The sequence below is a fragment of the Seriola dumerili genome, unplaced genomic scaffold (assembly GCF_002260705.1).
Source record: "Seriola dumerili isolate Sdu_G_001 unplaced genomic scaffold, Sdu_1.0 BDQW01008603.1, whole genome shotgun sequence".
In the NCBI taxonomy this organism is placed as follows: domain Eukaryota; kingdom Metazoa; phylum Chordata; class Actinopteri; order Carangiformes; family Carangidae; genus Seriola; species Seriola dumerili.
This window is the reverse complement of record NW_019182858.1, coordinates 155,802-176,234: the sequence shown is the minus strand read 5'-3', so window position 1 is coordinate 176,234 and position 20,433 is coordinate 155,802. Positions and strand designations below refer to the sequence as shown.

Sequence of the window (20,433 nt, the reverse complement as noted above, 5' to 3'; positions counted from 1 at the left end):
ATTTATGCTAATTTGTCAGTAAAGCTCAAACTGTTTTTATTGTCTTTAAGTGGTTAGCTACCGAAATTAAACAGGCAAAATGAAAAAATAAATCTAATATAATTATGATGATAATGATTGTAATAGTAAAAGAAATGTGCAGTGTTGTTAAAGGAATTTCTGTGCACAGCCAGAAACCAGGAAGTACACCAACATTACCCTCAGCTATGATGTGCACATTGAATCTGTTCAACTTCTGGTTTTACCACATTGCTCCTGCTTTCATTTGCAGGAATGAAACTAAGCCACTCCTCTCACCTGACCTATATGTATGCTTGCATGCCTGCAGGGCAGTGGGCGTGGGCCGAGGCCTCTCAGGTGTCTCTGAGCTCTTGAGTCATCTGCCAATCACGATGTACCTTTTTCTTCCTCTTTGTTGCCATTCAGCAGCTTTCCCCTTCTTACCCTCCTCTAAATATTCACCCTTTTTTCCCCCCAGCCATAGCTGCAGAGAGGCAAACAGGACGAAGGTTGACGGAAGTCTGATCTTGATCTCTCCAAAATGGACAGGAAGGGGGGGAGGGGGGGGGGACTTGGTCCAGACTAGGACTTGTGACTTGCATGCATCTTTATGCGACACCACAGACTGAGAGGCTGCCTGCCTTTAAAAGAGCGGATGTGAGGGTGGTTTGTTGTGCGCAGCAGGTTCAGACACAATCAACTGAGGGGTATTTGTATGCGTGTGTGGATGAATGTGTCTGTAAAGGCACAGCTCTTTGACAGCAGTATCAACCCAGTGTAACACAGTGGTGTGTCTTACCCTCCCACAAGACTTGACTTAAAACCTCACAAGCCGGCTGATCATATGATGTTGCTTTAAAGAGCCTGGAAGGGGTAAGTCATGCATCACAGTTGAAAAGATTCCTCTTAATGAGATTTTATTTTAGCTCTTTGAGGTTTGAAAATGTTCAAGTTTATGTCTGTGCCATGTTCACTGATAGTAATGAATGAAATACTAGGCAGTGTTTATCCTCTGTAGACAAATTCTATTATTGCACATGCATACATTTATAACTCATTTCACAACTTTCACTGTACCCAGAGTGGCTGTGTTCCTCTTTTTATTTTGTTCTCTCTGGGATGTTTTTAAAATATATTTGTACTTCTGCTTTAACGTTTTAAGCATCCTCTCCAGTGTGACTTGCTGTAAAAGCTTCCCATGCATTGTTAGCAGCTTCTCATGGCGATCTGCATTTAAGGTAAACTACATTTTGTCTGAGCAATTTTATATTTGCCTGAAAGTGTCCTGATTTATTTGTGTTCTCTCTTTGGACCCTGAAAAATGTTTCTGGAGATCTCCAGAGTCATTTGAGCATTCAGCTACAGTTTTTAGTATCAACAATGCTGCCAAAGATACCATCACACACAGAAGATTAACCATGTTATCATGTGAAACGCTCAATATTTTTTGAAAGAGCTGTGAGAGATTATAATCAGTGCTGGATAATGTTGGAATGCCCCAAATTATTTTGAAATTCAGTCTTTTAAAGTGGAAACATCAAGAGAGACAATTTTGCATTTACACTTTGCAGTTTGTAAAGTTTCAGTATCTCCACTCATTTTGTTTCCAACACAGTGTTTACAGATGATCCTCTGTTGCTAATCCTTGTTAACTGTCGAACATATACTGTAGCACTTGTTGCACCCTGACAGGAACTGAGAAGTGAGCACCCACACAGGAAATGTGGTCAAAGTCTGTCCCGGATGTTGGTTATATGACGTGAATAGAATAATGAAGACAGACGGATAGGTATAGAAAAAAAGTGTGACAGAGAGAGGGAGATATAGATGAATCTGCGATCAAATCTAAGATTAAATGAAGCAGAAAAGAATAAGATGATGTTTTAACTGTTGACATAACTGTTTCACTGTTCACTTGAAAAGATGCCCTTGGTTTGTGTTGACAGCACACCATGGCTACAAGTTTAGGGTTCAACACGGCTTCATCCATCATCCATGGTCCCTGTGCAGCACCATGATAAAAATGATAAACATAGCGTAGACAGTTAAACTGCTCACCAGAGTCAACCCTTCAACCCCACCCTCTGCCTCCTTTCTTAATCCCCACACATACACCTCTGTCTCTCTGCCTCTCTTTCTTTCTGTCTCTCTTGCTCACTTGCTGTGCTGATTTTGTACGTCTGTGGTCAGGAAGTGCAAACAAGCTTTTGTGATATTTCACTCAAAGTTTGTTGCACTGCACATCTGCAATGCCATGCCAAGAAATTAAGAAATTTGACAAATGATCGTGATGGGCTAAAAAATCTTGGACTAAAACTAGATTACGTGGTGGGTCAGTGGAATATTTTTGTCAGAGTGATGCTTGTAATTTCAAATGCTGTCCCCTGTAGTTTTAAATCAACTCTTTCTCACAGATGAATAGAAAAATACAGAGCTCATCCCTATCACTCTACAACCAAATATAGTAGAGGGTTATGAATGGCTTCTTTTGTCCATCAGCTATCAGATGTTCCTGCTGGAGGTTCCCCGAAAAGTTTTTTTTAAAGTGGTATTCAGATAGTTCATGAAGAGTTAGCTTAACAGAACAGTTTGGTTTTTGTTAGGCAACATCAGGGCCTGTCTGACCCAAGATTCGAGCAAATTTTTCTTGTGCTGCTTAACATGGGGGTGTGGTTAAATATTTTTGAACATTAATGGGTTCTTTCTTTTGTTACAGATATGTGAATGGCGCCGCTGGAAGTTGGAACATGACTTGGGATTTCAGATTTATGCAGCCTTACAAAATGAACATCCAAATGAACTTCATATAGCAGAGGAAGACATTTTGTAATAAGGCAACATTTGCAGCTACAGCGTCTTTTACCAAAATCCACAAAAACCTCAAAAAGAAAAAAAAGAAAAAAAAAACGGAACTAACTGAGAGAGACGCTAATGGAGGAGGAAAGCTTGTGCTCCTCTCTGCCAGATCATACAGATTCAGTCCTGCAGGAACCCCAACAAGACTCATGGACCTCTACAGAGCACCAGTACATCAATGGAGAACAGGAGGCCATTGTTTGGGGCATGACAGAGGTGCAGATAAACCAGGCACATGGGACAGATCAACTCAATCTCACCCCGAAGGCAGCACAAGAGACTCCTGAGGAGGCAGAACAGTGGGAGCAAATAATATGGCCAGTACGCTCCATGAGCTGTACCAGTCCTCGGCTTTCTTTTGCCACAGTACAGTGGGACATACCCGGTCCCTTTACAGAGACGCCTTCACTCATGACTGACGGGAGCTTGGCGAATGAGCTGAATTATGGTGGCATGACGAGTCTAGATACCACTTCCCTGTCACTTCACCAATCTGACGATGATAATGAGCCTGAGCCTCTCATGCAGGGGGAGAGAGAGGAACTCGATGGGTTTGATTCACAGCTTCCGAACTCTAATGTAGAATGGACAGGAAACAGCTCTGAGGTAAGTACTGTATGAATAGCGATGTAATACTGTCATTATTTAGATTTTTGTCTGTTTCTGTGTCTGTATACACCTTTTAGATACAGTTTCCTGTGTCATTAAACCTTCCCTCACTGAGCATATGCTTGGCTTTAACCTCACCACCTCAAACTTTAGGTCCTTGTTTGGGTTAGAAGTGGGAGGAATAGAGTAGACATCATGTTAGTCAGATGAGGCTGATTGTTACTACCTACTCATGAACCCACTGGTGATCACAAGTTTTTCTCACACATCTCATGCTAATGATCGATGGCCCTGTGTTGCAATTTCCAGCCATGTGATGCTGCCGATGTACAAGAGCTGGTGACACAGGAAAAGGATTCAACGCACGAGTTGTTAGACAATGGTGCGTATTACTCAGAGCAACACCTTTATATATGTCTTTATATTTGTTGTTCAGTTTGAGAATACACTTGTGATTCTTGTTTATTGTTGCATTTGTAGTGGTTTGAGTATTTTGATCAAAATGAAAAAGAAGGGGAGATTTTACTACAAAACTGTGATGTTCACATCTCTCTGCAAAATCTCCCAGAAATCCCACTGAGCGCAGACGCAGGAGAAGAGGAGGGAGACTCATCAACGTCAGATCCTGTTGAAACTGTGGACGTAATTGATACTCTTGAGACGATTGAAGGAACAGAGGATGAGGCGGAAAGTATTGTAGATTTAAAACTAGAAGAGGAACAGGAGGAGCCCAGCATTCTGCTGACTGGACAAGGAGACTCAGAGGAACAGCAAACTTCAGCAAATGGTGTAGAGATTGAAGAAGAGAATGAGGAGGGAGGTGAAAAAGAAGAAGAGGAGCAGATTGTGACAAACGTGACCTGTACTGGTGATGGTGAAGAGGCAAAAACTGTCAGTTGTCTGAGTTATGTGTGAGTATCATTAAAAGGGGAACAGGAAGTGTGTACTAAAAGTAAATGCTTTCATTATGTTAATTCGTTTCACAGCATTGTGTGCAAATATAACACTGACTACATTGCATGTTTCCTCCCCTCTTTGTAGGGAGGTTTCTGCAGAGCCACTACAATCTGATGATACTGGACTAACCCAAAGCCCAGATAAGCTAAGTGATCTGCAACAGTCAGAGGTTTTAGAGGAAAGTGGCCACTCAGGAACTGAAGAGGATATAGAGATACTGGAACAGTTACATGAAGAACCCACTGGTCAAATTGAAGAGCCAGAAATGTGTAAAGATGTAGATTATAACGTGGACCCTGAACAGTCAGAGGCTGCGGACAACAAAGAAGAAGCATCAATAGAGGAGGCAGAAAATGCAGAGAAAATAGAAAACTCACAAGACATACTAGAGCTGACTGAAAAACTGGAGGAGATAAGTTGTTTAGAGCAACAGGATTGTGACCAGACAACTTCACCGGAGAGAGAGGCGTCACCGCAACCTGAACACCCTGAGTCCGAGCAGCTGGAAATGACAGAAGAGCCCGAGCAGATCCAAACAGAGGTGTCACATCAGATAGAGGAGCAACACTCTGAAATCTCTGAGCAGTTAGTACAATCACAACCTCTGGAACAGTCAGCACAGATGGAGCTGACAGAACAGCCCGCCCAACCTGAAACTGCAGAGCAGACAGAGGAGTCTACTCAGTCAGAGCAGACGGTCTGTGCTGAAGCTGAAGACACCGAAGTTGCAGAGCAGCCAGAACAGACTGAGCCGACAGAGCAGAATGAGCAGTCCCTGCCAACCCTCTCCGAGCAGCTTCTGCAACCAGAGAATTCAGATGAGTCAGAAACAACAGAGCAGCTGTCTCCTGAGACTGAAGTCACACAGCAGACAGCAGAGGCTGATTTAAATCAGGTGGGCACACAGGCCGAGACGCTACATCAGGCTGAAGAAGTAGGAGGTTCGGAGGATGGTGATGTACAAACAGTGGTGGCAAATGGAGAACAACCCAAGCCCCCTGAGACAGCCGTGCCTCATATGAATCATATGAATGGAGGTGAGGTGGAGAGAGAGATGGCCTGTCGCCTCGCTGAAAGGCTGTATAAGTTGGACGGGATCCAACGTGTAGATGTGGTGAAGCACTTGGATAAAGAGTAAGCGCATGTTTTAAATTTTTTAAATCTGTCTGTTCATAACTGAAGGGTGATGGCATTATGGGCATTGCTGTGGAACCGACAACTAGCCAGTTCTGTTGTAGCTGCAGACTGTTTTCTGTTGCAGTGGGGAATTCCCAGTGTCAAGCACGACATCGCTGAAAAACCTGTGAAGTCACAGAGTTGGCTATAAATAATGTAATTTGAAAACATTGATAACATCAGTGAATCTATGACAACTATGCCCAGGCAAAACAAAAAGAACCCCGAGTTCTGTGTAAACATCTTCAAACAATAGATAAGTCCAAAAATAAATAGCCAGCTTTCACGTTCAAATCTTTAGAACTTTATTACAATAAATTCCCATATCACTGACAAAACATTTACTACAGTGTATAGTGCTGGAGAAATCTTTCCTTCTTTTCCAGGCTCTTGAAAAAGTTAGCCAACTGAAACGCATTCAAATTAAACAACCTTTGTCATGTTTGGTCATATATACACCAGAATATTTCAGGGTTTTGTCTAGGCATTTCATGGAAAATTAACTGTCTGAAATCATCATAATTTTACAGTTTATTTATAAGAAAATGGGACTCACTTTCCACATCTCCCAAATCAGAGTACACAGTGTTTGTCTCCAGAATATTTTTTAATCTGCCAACCTCAATGTCAGCAGGAATAACATCTACTAAAGTATTTAAGCTTCTACATAAACAAGATGTGACGTATGATTCAGAACTTTCATTTGATATACACATACTGTACATACTAACATATTTTATTTTTCTTTAAATGTCAATAAAACCTGACTTTTAATAATATTAACATAGCAACATTAATGATTCCTTTAGATATACAGCATAACCACCTCCTTAAAGACTGAGTGAAGCTCTTTTGCCCACAGAGGACTGTGTGATTTTTTCCACATAAACACCTTCTTATTTATTCCATCTTCTGCCATATAACATTAAAGGGGCACTAGAAAGATTTTACACATTAAGATCAATTTACGTGTCACAGTGAGGGCTGCTCAGCCTGTGGAAAACAGTGGTGTAATGACCCCTGTGGTTAAGGATGCTCTTTTGAAAATCTGATAAAATCGCCCTGGTGATGCCATCACGGTTATCTTGCCTACAAATTAATAACAGAAAGTCTGTGTTACACACTGGGGGCATTGAGGTTTTTGGGTATTTTTACTATAACGATACAGTTTAAAATAGTCCCTTCGTAGTCGTAAATGTGACCTTATGGTTAAATGATGCAATTTTATGGACCTTTTTTGACAGCTTGAGTTGAGGGAAATGATCACTGACCTCCTCATACTCAAGAGGTCACATGATTTCTTTTGTCCGCACCACATCGTCTTCTTTTTCTTCCAGTTTAGCTTAAAAGCTGCATTAAACCATATTGTCGCATTATTAAAACGAGATGTAGAGTTGAAGATATTGTGATCCTTCAGTGTTTTTTTTAATAGTGGACCTGGAAAAGTCTTCAGGTTAATATAAAATAGATTATAAAATTTCTAAGAAAGTCATGATGATATTGACACCAAATGGTTTTTTTTCCCTGTTTAGTAATGACTTCAGCCAGGCTGTTGGAGAGGAATACCTCAAATTTTTTGACTTCACTGGGCAAACTCTGGATCACGCCCTGAGGTGAGAATTACAGAGGTAGAGCTAGGATGGCATGCCATCACAAACTCATAAAACATCTCACAATCTTTTTATTTACTTTTGGTTTCTCTCTCAGATCGTTTCTGAAAGTTGTGGTGCTGATAGGAGAGAGCCAGGAGAGGGAACGTGTGCTGCAGCATTTCGCCTGCCGCTTCCATCAGTGCAACCCCAACTCCTTCTCCTCCTCAGGTGAGTGTCAGTCACCGTTCACTTGATATTTTTGGTTCAGGGTCAGAGGTACAGCAGTGAGCGCTCTCGTGACAGATGCATGTGTCATTATCAGTTTTTTTAATATATCCTCAGGGTCTGTGTTGGCTTTGACGTGTGCTTTGATGCTTCTCAACACTGACTTGCACGGACAGGTGAGACACATCTATGACTGTAAAAGAAGTGATTGATGACATTGTAATTTTGTTTTGACTTGGCACTGTATTAGCGGCTGATCCCTGTGAGATATGTAGTCAGTCACACGTTTTTTTGTCTGTGTTGACAGCATGTAGGAAAATCCATGTCCTCCGCTAAGTTTGTGTCCAACCTGGATGGGATGAATGAAGATGAAAACTTCAACAAGGATCTCCTGAAAGTAAGGCCTTCATTGAAGCTTTCAGAGAACACATTTTATCGAAGTAAGGTCAAGTCCCTGTTGATGAATATGTCATTTGAATTTTTCTTCTCCATCTCCATTTTAGAGTCTTTACAATTCTATTAAGAGTGAACCGCTGGAGTGGGCTGTGTAAGTGGACAGTACTTATTTCACTTTCACTTGATTTAAAAAAAAAAATCTGTTCTCTCTCTCAACCATTCCTCCTTTGTCACATCCCTCACTTGTCTAATCTCACACTTAATAATCTTCCATTGTGTGTTGAAGTGATGAGGAGGAGTTGAAAAGCTCTGTGTTGCTGGATGAAGACACAGGAGACAGTGCACCGCTGCGCTCAAAAGCCAACCCCTTCCAGGATGTTCCTCATGACAGAAAGGCCTCAGTGGTCAAAGAGGGATTCCTCCAGAGAAAGCTCCATGCCGACATTGACGGCAAACGCAGTGAGTCTGTGGTTGAGCATTTTAAGTACATGAAAATAACATTGATTTGTGACCTGAGAATTTATGATGTTTGCCTTTGCCCAAACTTTTATTTTGAAGAGTGTGGTAGTGAGATTTAATGTTCTTTTTTTTTTTTTTTTAAATTTCATTACATTATCATTAATTAATTAATTTGTTATTTATTTTCCATTATTAGATTTAATTAATCATCATTTGATGTTTTGAATGGATAGTGAGCACACCATATCATCCTGCTTTTGTCAGTTAAATCAGAATGAAATTGTATAACCTCTCAAGTAATAATGTGTCTTGGACACTGTACCCAGTAAGAAGCTTCAGCTCCCCATTGATGTAACAATTGACAAACCTGAATTTCGATGTAATGATTGTGAGTTACTTTTATTGTGTGGGGCTTTGACATCAGTGTCGTTAGTGTCTCATCTTCACATACCTGACGAATGTTTCTGTGTTGCAGCTCCGTGGGGGAAAAGAGGCTGGAAGACTTTCTTTGGAGTGCTGAGGGGAATGGTCCTTTTCTTACAGAAGGTCAGTAACTCAGATCCAGGTTTTATTATGTGAAAATAATTTTGTATTGTCTATGATTATAAATACATTTCTGTAATCTCCCCTTGTTCTGTGTGTGTGTGTGTGTGTGTGTGTGTGTGTGTGTGTGTGTGTGTGTGTGTGTGTGTGTGTCAGGATGATTACAGGAGGGACCACCAGACTATCGAGGAGGTGGTGAGTGTGCACCACTCTCTGGCCGAGCAGGCAGCTGATTACACCAAGAAGCCAAACGTCTTCCGTTTGCAGACGGCTGATTGGAGGGTTTTCCTCTTTCAGGCCTCGTAAGTCACAGCACAGCTGGAATCTGTATGTATATGTGTGTATGTATATGTGTGTGTGCGTGTGTTTGTGTGCGCGCGCGCGCTAAAGAGTCCAACAGTTAGTGTCAGAGCTCTTGTTTGTTTTGTGCTCAGTTCCAAAGTGGAGATGAACTCGTGGATCAGCCGCATCAACCTGGTTTCGGCTCTTCACTCCTCACCGCCGTTCCCCGCTGCTGTCGGCTCCCAGAGGAAGTTCTCCAGGCCGATCCTCCCCGCCTCGCAGTCTGCTCACACTCTGGTACACACTCCCACTTCTCTTTCTTGGAGGCTTTGAGTTCTTCATAGTTACAAGTTATTTTACATATTTTTTAATGAATTGTACTGTTCAAATATGTGAGTGTGTTAAATGTTTTCCAATGCATGTTAGTCAGCAAGCTACCAGCCAGCCAATGAATTATATGAACTGCTCAAAAAATGCTAGTTGTTCATGGTATAAAAATTCTTTCTAAGCTCATGTTTTGCCTAGTAAATCAAGAAATACCACAAAATTATTACCATGATATACAGCTGTTCACATTAACCTCCTAAAATCGTGTTTCCATTTGCCTCTTCTTAATAATATCAGGGACAACTAATAAAACCGTCACATATGTATTTTTGAACAATCCCTTTTGACCCATTAAAGCGAGACTACGTGCCTTTTGCTGAACAGTGGTCACTGTGGATAATTTAAAGAATTGAGTTTCATTTTAAATTTGATAACAGTTAATACAGCACAGCAATGACATACATGAAATATATTTTCCATGATACACATCTGTACTGTACACTTTCCTGGAACACTTCACCTCTGCAGCTGGAGTATGATGGGAAATTTCTTTAGTTCTTTATTCAACAGGCACAGAACAGATAAATATTGTTAAATACAGTACAACAGATCATTTTGCAGACTCTGTTCATCATACTTGATAGTCATTTGTTCTGTTTAGGATTTGCATCAAGTGTATTTGCATGAAACCTTTCATCTGTTCCTCTGTCCTACTTCCTGTATAGGAACGTCAGCAGCAGTCTCATGCAGGAATGCTGGAGTCCTTTAAGGCAGACCTGTCTTACCTGCAGCAAAACCTGCCAGAGGGCAGAAAAGCCAGAGCCAAGGAGCTGGAGGAGCATCGCGTCAGAGCAGAGTACCTGCAGCACGAGGTAGAGAGGGTGTTGTGACAGAGAGAACGTGTGTATATGAGTGTGAAAGAAAAACAAAAAGTGACCCTGCTTCTCTTGCTAAAACCCTGCAGATGTGTCGCTATGAGATTTACATCCAGGTGCTGGAGAGCTGGAAGAGCGTGGAGAAGACAGGCAATGATGTGTTGAGCACAGCAGACCTGAACCTGTTTGATAAAGCCGTGTGTTCAGAAGCTGTAGGGGAGGAAGAGGAGGAGGAAGGTGGGCTGAAAAAGTCCCACTCCAGCCCTTCTCTGGAGCTGGAGCTGGCTCCTCCGACGGTGATCAAAGTCAGACGTAATATCTCTGAAAGAAGGACTTATCGCAGGACTATAATCCCTCGATGGAATAAAGAGGTCTGAAAGGTGTCTTACTCAGAGATAATACGACTGAGTCATGGCTCTTTGAAAATGAAAATGCAGATTTGTTTTTCTTCTGCAAGCTGACGGGACCACAGATTTCTAGTTTGTGGAAGCACTGAGCACAGAAGCAGGGAAACTGCTGTCTCAGCAAGTTGTTTTGTTTTGGAGTTTTTCTGCATTTTTATATTGTGCAATTTAAAAAAAAAAAAAAAAAAAAAATTTAACCTCAGGGAATCCTTAACGCTCAGACTCTCTCTTGATAGAGGGGAGAACCTGATTCTTTTGTTGAGTGACTCAAAGTGTCTGGCCCTAATTTTTTTGTTTTTAAAAAAATATATACTATACTCAAAATAGTACAAAATTGGTCTCATTGGCAGTGATGTGCTCCGGGCAAAAATTGTGCCTTGTAAAATGCAAACCACAAGAGGGTGCTGTAGTACAGGACATGTCTGAGTGATGGTAGGGGGATAAAATGTCCTGTCAGTTAGTTACAAACTTGTTTTAAGGAATCCTATTTGCACTTTTTTTGTTTTTAATATTGTGCGTAAATTGTTGATTTGTTGACAGTGATGCCACTGTTACATATTTGTTACTTGTTGATATGAAGGTTTTAGTTCCAAACTGCTGTGTAGTTTTTTCTCTTTTGGGGAAAAATAAAATGTTACTTGTGATAGTCATTCATTGTTGGTGAGTCTGGTGATGGAAGACTTCTGTCTTAAGTGTCTGTAATTCAGTTGTTGTCTTTAAATGTATAACAAATACCAGTCATTCAACCATTTACTCCACAGTTACAGGCTTCGTGAGCTGTAATGTCAGATACAGCGTATTTTGTTCAATTGTGTGATTTTTGAACTTTCCAAGATCAAAACTCTTTTGTAACATTTTTCTCAAAAATTTAAGATCTGCTTTACTGTTCATTGGAACACAATGAAATGTTTACTGTGAATGTGTGTGTTTGTTTCCACCCCTGGTTCAAATTACATAACTGTCTGTTACAGGGTGCAGCCTTTTATCTTTTAATTTTATGAGAAAATGTACTTTGAAGGAAAAAAATGTGGCCAACATGAAGAACTGTATGGTGTCTTTTAACATCATTATATGTACAATTCATGAAGGACCCACCAAGTGATTAAGAGAAGATATATTAACAGTGCCTGAACTTTTGAATCATGTGTTGTAGGGCTAAACATTTATTAGAAATATTATCGAAATCACAATATGGCCAAATGCAATATCCAAATTGCAGGAGCTGCAGTTTTATGATAAAGGTAAAATGTGTCACAATGTACCATATACATATATAAATGAAGCATTGTGGTGCTACAGAAATTCCTTGTCTAACAAATCATATTCTCCAGATGTTAAGGTACCTGCCTGTTTAGAACAGATCCTACAGAACCCAGCAAACATCACATATAAAAACATTTTTTCAGTGGAAATGGTTCATCACAATCTGACAAAGTATTTTGTGTTTTGTAAAAAATATATTCCTGTACAAGAAAGCTACAGCACGATATATGTGTGTGTGTGTGTGTGTGTGTGTGTGTGATCGCTCAGTGTCATGGGCCCCATTTTGTTCTCTTTCAGCCTGACATGTTGAGCAGCAGTCGACCTGGGGCAGTTGACAATAAGAGCAGGATGTCTGGTATTAACCCCCCCCCCCCTCGGCTCACACAAACACACACATCTCTACACACTCACAACACACACACAGTCACACTCAAAACACACACATTCCTCCTACAGGAATGTGATGTGACAATAGGAAATGCAGTGACGAGCACAGACAATACAGACAGGGACACACCGTCCTGTTTTGGTGTCCGAACCGGATCAAGGCGCTGGATAAGCGAGTATTTCATTAGTCCTGAAGCTCCTGGTTGGTCTTGTAGATTTCTTTTTAAGATTTCTCCCACCTGGACTGACAGACATGAGGAGAAACTCAGGATCTGATCATCTGTGGTGCTGAGTTAATGTGATAATGCTCAACTTGTCCTCTGAATGTAAGCAGTCTCCATTCATTCACAGGAATAACAAAGGCTCATTAAGATAAAGTCAGATTCTGTAGATGAGGATGACTGATGGGCCACATGAGTGACAGGGGCCCGGGGCAGCACCTTCACAGCACCTTCAGCGGGGATGGGAGGGGCGCAGGGGCAGATCTACCAGCTATTATTACTACTACTATTACTCCTCAGTGGTTTGAGCTACAGACATGAGTTTTTTTCTCAGTTAAACTAGAGAATCAGAGCTTTTAGACAAGCTCCTGTTTGTCTGTGTGAGTCATTTACTTTCGTCAATAATAAACGCATAAAGTTGGAAAAGATTTGGATAGTCTCATAGTCTCATGTTGCTTCATCCCATGAGACAATCTATTGAAAACAGAGCATGGATGTAAATAAACAAAATACTACTGTGAATATTTTGACTTATCATATAGGATTCTGGCCATGCAAATGTAACTTATATATACAGTATAATATATATATATAGTGGGAGGGGATTTAGTGAAAGACATTTATGTATAGGCTAGCTATCGTATTTTGTTATGATGATGATATTTTAACTAGAAATTCTATTCTATGTTTGTTTTATCATGATGACTCCTAACTGGACAGATCTGAAAGAAAAGAGATCTATATTTATGGAATTGGGCTTCAGTCGATCAGACAAGGAGTTCCATAAGTTTTGGATTGTGTCACAAACATAAAACAGGTGCTCTGATGTTTCTACATTCAGGCTACCTGGGTCTGCCAAGGTGGCGCTACAATGGTGCGTCACTTTAAATGTTGTGGCCGCAAGGAATTGTGGGACAGAATTTTCTCCTTTCCTTTTGTAAAGGAAGGTCCAGTGTTCCCTATGCTAAAGGAGATAAGATAGGAAGCATTGAAGCTCCTTTCCGTATCATTTAGAGAATTCCACCTGCTCAGTTAGGAACCTTCCTAACCAAAAATGACTTTTCGACTGCAGCACTGACTTTACAAGGAGGCCTCCATTTTGTAGCCAGAAAGCTAACAAACAGCAGACCCGCTAACACAGCCGAAGACAGAGTTGGACTGAGGGAGAGGGAGATGAGAAATCAGGGAAGAGCAGCGGATAATTGCTCGGCTGTCTGCTTTGGACTTCTCACGACGATATTCATAACCTGGAATACTTTCATGAAGAAACCCTTTTGATTTTTGTGACCTGTGCACCCTTATGGACTAAAGGAATAGGAATAATGGACGAATGGAGCGGGGTTCTACACATCTAAACGGTAGGCAGGCACCACACTCAGCTGGTACAAGATTGCTCGTAGATATTAAGAAATGTGGTTATGGTTCGCGCAAAATGAACTGAATGTTTGAATTCTAGAGGTACAGCCTGTTTATATTTACAAACGTCCGAAGACCCTTTTGATGGACCCGTGGATGAGCCGTTGGGCCGTTTGAGTTAATAAGCTAGCTAGCAAATGTTTCTGAATGTTTGATAGTTTTGATAAAAAGTTCAAGCTAATTAACATCGTGTAGACCGCTATGTGAGAAGTTGAGAGGATGAGAGCGAGATGTGGGATAGACAGAAAGTCAAAAATAAATTTTTACTTCCATAAAATATGAAAGGCACACACAGCCCTGTGATTTATTCCCAGCTGCTGTTTGCTGTCCCTGCAGCAGGCTGCAGCTCCCTTCGTTTTCTCCCTGCTTCTGCTGCACAGTGACAGCTGATGCTGTGTACAGGGATGCCAACTTCCACTAGAAATACAGTACAACTGCAAATAGATAGTGGTGGGGTTTAATTGAGTACTGTATATTTATAACTTACTAAAGGTATGACTTTTACCTCACTACATCTAAAAGACAATTATTGTACTTTTGACTCCACTACATTTCTAAGAAGCACTCTTACTTTGAAGCAGAGCTTTTAGTCAGAGGAATGAATTTTATTTTATTTTGAAAATGTGATCATACACTGATCATCACAGGAGGAAAAACTCCTCCACTGTCAGTCATGTTTGAACCTGTCAGTGACCTATCATTCTTCATCAGAGCACCATTTGCTGTGTTTAGCACAACCACACTTCATCACATGATTATTGCAGTCTGGGCTTATAATTGAGACATGAATGGAAATAACTCATATTATTTCTGAATGACAATACAAACGAGACTTGTTTGTTGTTTACCATAATCATTGCAGTGATCTTTGCATAGGTTTTGTGGCTCCTACTGGTCTAATAGTGCAAAGTACAGTGTTTTGTGGGAGGGCAAGTCAGCTTTTTTGTCTATTTAAGGTTTTTCTTGTGCCAAAAGAAATATTTTTAAGTTAAAAATATATCTTCATTTAGGGGCATTTCCAATCTATTACGGATATATGTGATTGTTTCTGAATAAATCAGCATAAATACTTCTGCCACCTTTTAAAATCTCCATGCCACCCTCTTGACACCCCATGAGTTTTTCTCTAAATCCTCCCCTGGAGGGGCAGCCTGGCATGCTGAGAGGTGACGCCATCTTGGCTAACCTACATGCTCCCGGGCCTGTGACGAAATGTTACAGCAAAGAATCAGCCATTAGCAGCTCTTGTTTTTCATATCAAATTGAAGCGTTTAATAATGTGTTACGTTCAGGACCACAATCTGTTAAAGGTGCTCGTCTGGTGCTGGCGTCGCAGAGGAGCTCTCGACTGAAACTCTTCTCACATGGCCTGTGGACCATGACTTTGGCGGCGGCGGTGGCCTTGTTTTGGAGTGCCATCTCTCTCGTCCTCTCCAACAACAATAATGACGGGCTGGAGCGGCAGAGGCTGCATTAGCTGCCGGGTTCAGAGGGCATCCTTCCCGAGGAATTGGCCTGTTTTTGTTCCATTTGTGCCACCCCATTCTCCAGCTTTGTGCGACTCAGTCAGGCCTGGGTGGGTAATTAAAAAGGCAAGAACTCAAGTTGTGATCATTAGGGGCTTGTCCAGCAAAGACCCCGACATGTAAGGTCACTTCTGCCCCCCTTTTTTTTCGCTTTTCTCCTCCCCCTCACCATGCAGTGCTGCTTTGAACACTGCTCAACATGCACAATAGCTCTGAAATGCTCAGTAAATATAAGCCGCAAACACCTGCAAACAAACATAAAGTGGACTGTAGATGCTCACATTCATCCCTGAGTTTTTTTTTTTAATCTGCCCTCAATGCCCCTCCTGACGCGCATTCTCCATCTGCTGCTAACGCCTTGCACGCTCTACTTGTTACTTTTTATCTCTTATCCGCACTAACACTTGATTTCTCCCACTCTAGCTATTGAAAAACTGTTTTCATCCCCCCCCCCCCGTTTCTCTGTCTACATCTTTTGCTCTTGACTGCTGCTGTTGTGATGTGGCTCTCTCCATCCAGGGGCCCTTGAAATCTCTCTGTGGTCCTTTCAGGGGTTTTGTTTTTTCACTCAGACTCCACTCGCCTCTTTCACTGAGACATTAACTCTACTCTTATTCTCTCCTGCTCTTATCCAGCATCCACTTGTACCTCACCTGTACTTTCTGACTGCAAAGGACCAAACACTCCATATATTCAGTTTCCATATGAGTGTCATTTTCCTTTTCAGTGGAAGTGATTTTCTTTTATTGCTATAACTTGCTTTCGAGGAGATGGGAGCCACTGAAGAAAAACATCTTCTCTACGCTTTTTCTCCCAGACTGGACTCATTAGTGTAGCTTCTCTCATGGCCAGACTCAAACCCAGACGTTTTCATTTTATTTGCCAATCAGACCCAGTCCAAACACGACTCACTCTTTAGATATCATCATAACAGACTCTTCGTAGCCCTTTTACAAACTCTGGCTTTTGTAGCAAAACAAGCCTCTCATTGAAAGAGTTAAGGCAAGCGCCTTGCTTAAGGGTATTTCAACGCATGACCTCTCTTCGCCCTCTCCACTTCCACATACACTCCCGTCTCTTACAACACTCCTCGGGCACAGACTCAGCGGCTTTTAAGATGCAGGACAAACATACCGGACAGGCTCTCAAAGTCAGCGCTGCGTGGGTTAATGCGATGTATAGGTCAGAGTGCTTGTGGACTAGTCTCCTCCCTCTTATCTCAATTCATCTTTTAACTACAGGAATCAGTTTTAACTCCAGTATCGATTCCACATCTCTGAGTATTTGTATCTATTCTTTCCTTACTTAGTAATATTTAATCTACTGTGTGCAAGTCAGGGATAAAATAGTAAAATTGAGACGTGTATGTGATGTTGAATGAGCTATTTGTCAACTGTGTTTGACTCCCCCGGCCTCCGCAGGTCAACCCCCACCCTCAGGGCAGTACCTGATACCTGGCAGATTTTATCCACCTCAGTGTGTGTGTGCATAGTGTTGAATGTGTGTGTGCTTTGAAAGGTGTGTTTTTCTTGATGTCTCCCAGTCAATAGTAACTTCCTGCCTTCAGGGCCTGTGTGTTGTTTAATAGGCCAGTCTGACACAGGGCACCTGTGTTTCCTTCCTTCTGTTCCTACACAGAAACACCCTCTGTTGGGCCACTTTGCTCTGTTTGACTGGCACATTTGTTCCATTACGGTTAAAGGTGGGTTAGGAGATTAGATAGCTTCTTGAAATTTGAGGACGGTGTTGTCTTTTGAAGTCAGCTCAGGTATTCTGAGACCTTTTTTTCTAGCCCATGATAACAAAGTGTCTCTGATACCACTACTTTTTTAGCCATGCCAGTGCTTGACTCTAGGGATGGTGATGTGGTTTGGTCATTCAGTCCCCCACTTTGGTCCAGACTGGCCAACTGCTGAAAGTAATGCAATAAAATGCAAAAAGCTGGATTGTGTTGAGTTTTTTGATCAAAATGTTGGATTACCATGAAAGTTGGTGCTTCCCTGAAGATGAACTGTAAACGTTTGGTGGTCACCTGACTTTTCTGCCAGCGGCATCATTGAGTTAAAATTAAAATTCTTCCAGCACTTTGATTTGCAAATCTACTGACAATAGCATCAGCCTCAGCTATGTTGTCTCTAATGCAAATTAGCATGCTAACAGACTAAATTAATATAACATGAACATAACTATATTTTATAGCATTGTCATTATGAGCATGTTTGCATACTAATGTTAGCATTTAGCTCAATGCATCGCTCTGCCTCGAAGCCTAACAGAGCCACAAGCATGTCTGTAGACCTTTAGTTTTGCTTCTATTAAAATCAAACTGCTTTTCTTATTTTCTATATATAGTGATCATTGAAACATGGTTACAAATGATGAACATCAGCATTAGAATTTAGCTCAACACTTCTGTGTCTATAAGCACAGCCTGAAAGAGCTATTAGCATGTTGATGCTAACAACCAGGGTATACTTGAAACAAACTAGTTTGTATGTGTAGGTTGACCATGTTTTGAATGGCCAAATCTGAACTGTCATAGTGCGGGGTGAGATGTAATCATTCAAATGGGTTCATGGTCCACATTTTTTGGGCAGTCCCACCTTAAAGGCATTCATAGTGTTGCACTCCTTTGTACATAGGAAAAACATGGGTAGCTTTGTGAAGAGCTAAAGCTGGAGTACGAATGTCAAACGAGTTCACAGAATGCTAGTTAAGCCAGCACCAAGTAAATCAGATGAGAGAGGGAGAGGAGGAAAGAGGAGCTCATTGCATTGTGGGAAGTCCCCCGGCAGTCTAGGCCTATATCACATAACTAGGTGATGGTTCAAGGCAAGCCTGAGCCGGCCTTTACTATAAGCTATATGAAAAATGAAAGTTTTATGGCTACTCTTGAAAGTGGAGAGGTTATCTGTCTCGTGGACCCAAGCTGGAAGATGGTTCCACGGGAGCGGAGTCTGACAGCTGAAGGCTCTGCCTCCCATTCTAATGGGTGTGTGGGTGTTCTTGTTGGATTGATGGTTTTGCAAAGTTACAAAAATTGTCAAACAGAGCTTCCCCAATACCAAAGTCAAAAAGGTTTTTTTGGGAGGAGGTTTTAGACGCTCTGTCAAGCACTTAAGTTGTAGCATATTCACATACTCTAGTTGTGTTCTAGGTGTATGAAGCCAAATAAGAATGAGTTGGTATTGACACTGACAGCAAATGCGACATAGCAGAATGAGGATCTCACAATGTGAAAGAGCTCCAAAATATTTGCTTAGATTCAAAGAAAAGGATGGTTCAGGAGAAGGGTCAGAATAATCAGCCATGCTTTGTCCAAAACAATTAATAAACAAGGTGATGAGTTCACTCACACAATCTGGGTTTTCTCGAGGGCCACAAAAAGCCTGAATCGGGCGGGGCCAACACAGCAGCGCTGCCATTCACAGTTTAAAACAACGGCGTGTTCTGCAGCTCATTTGGACGGACAAACTCTGTCAGACTACATAATACTTATTTGCCAGGCTGAATTGGTTGGCCAGTGTCTCGGGCCCAGAGATAAGTGGAGAACTTTCCAGATGACTGGTGCAGGACAACCCCAACCCGTCATCCCACTGATTGCCACACACTTCTCTGCTGCCTTTTTGGCAGCAATTTCTCCAGGGGCCTCCCATTCTGTCTTTGAGTTTGTCCCCATAATGGTAATGGGACACATGCCTTCTCTTCCACACACACACACACACACACACACACACACACACACACACACACACACACACACACACAGATAGACATACTTGCCTTGTCTCTCCATCACACATACACAGTGTTAGTATGGCTCTGTGTTAAATGTAGTAAGTCTCAGTCGCCCCGTCCTGCCAGCTTTGTCTGCCCTCAGCTGTTCCGGCCCGGTGCCTGTATTGTGCTGCCGGGCTCATTACCAGAAGCACTGTGGCCCGAAACCTCCTCGCTAATAGGCCCACAGAGAGACAGAGGGGAGTTATTTCTGCTGTGCCTTGTGTGTTGCAGTATAATGTTTTGTTTTTTACTCTGTTGGCAGTGAGACTGTTAATGTTTAACGTTTGCTGCCGTTATTTCTCTGGCCTGCCGTCAGCTGGCTGAGAAATGTGAAACTGGGTTCAGTTGAAAGGTCCGCCTCGTCCCTGTGAGGCACATCCACTTAAAAGCTCCTCTGTATGTATGAATGTATATGGATGTGTGTGTTTCTGCATGCCTGAGCAGGGAACTGGAAAGAATGAGTGTCCAGTCAGTTGATGGGCTGTCTGGAGTGGGCCAGGCCACTTGGACAACAATGGGATGAAGTGCAGCTATTGTTTAAAGTTTACAGGGCGGTACGCAGTGTGTACAGTAGTGCGACTGCAGGAGAGGGATACAAAGAGAGGGGTGTAAAGAGGTGAGTCAGGAAAATGTTGAAATGTGAGGAGAGTGAAGGCTTGGTGGAACAGAGAGAAAGAGTTGTGCATACTGTAAACAGAAAGACGTCAGAGCTGGTCTTCATCAGCAGACAGATACGGCTCTGACTGAACTGATATTGAGGACTTTAAGTGATTGTCTTAGAAGTCAGACAAAAGCCTTCATACAGTCTGATTCAAGAGTTACGTAATTAGGTTTGAGGGTTTCTTTAATGATGAATTAGGCCATGAACCGCGCAGGAGTTTGTGAACTGAAAATTACTGCAGAAGTTAGAGTGGTCTAATGAGACCAAACAGTAGCCTCCATAAAAGAGGATAAAACCCAGAGCTGAAACTTAATCAAGTTCAAGTTCACATTTGTTTTCTTCACTGCTAGAAATACTAAGGTTTCTTTAAATAATAATAAGTGCATAAACAAAACATATAAAACAAAAATATGTTTTAATTTTTTATCAGGTCCAAAATGATGCCCAATAAGTAAGTTCTAACAAAATAAAAAAATAA

General features: G+C 41.6%; 1 protein-coding gene across 2 annotated transcripts; it reads left to right on the top strand.

Moving 5' to 3' along the window:
• Nucleotides 1-686: 686 nt before the first annotated feature.
• Nucleotides 687-11,669, top strand: LOC111240034 (PH and SEC7 domain-containing protein 4-like). 2 transcript variants are annotated; one of them, XM_022770001.1, is made up of 17 exons: nt 687-873; nt 1,163-1,238; nt 2,717-3,462; nt 3,775-3,847; nt 4,034-4,376; nt 4,507-5,556; nt 7,131-7,211; nt 7,306-7,418; nt 7,533-7,591; nt 7,723-7,812; nt 7,919-7,962; nt 8,098-8,270; nt 8,746-8,816; nt 8,970-9,115; nt 9,248-9,392; nt 10,148-10,294; nt 10,387-11,669. In XM_022770001.1, the coding sequence occupies exons 3-17, from the start codon at nt 2,932-2,934 to the stop codon at nt 10,672-10,674; spliced, it is 3,354 nt and encodes a 1,117-aa protein (XP_022625722.1). In that variant the 5' UTR covers nt 687-873; nt 1,163-1,238; nt 2,717-2,931; the 3' UTR covers nt 10,675-11,669. The 2 variants fall into 2 exon arrangements, with proteins under 2 accessions (XP_022625722.1, XP_022625723.1); XM_022770002.1 differs by lacking the exon at nt 1,163-1,238.
• Nucleotides 11,670-20,433: the final 8,764 nt, after the last annotated feature.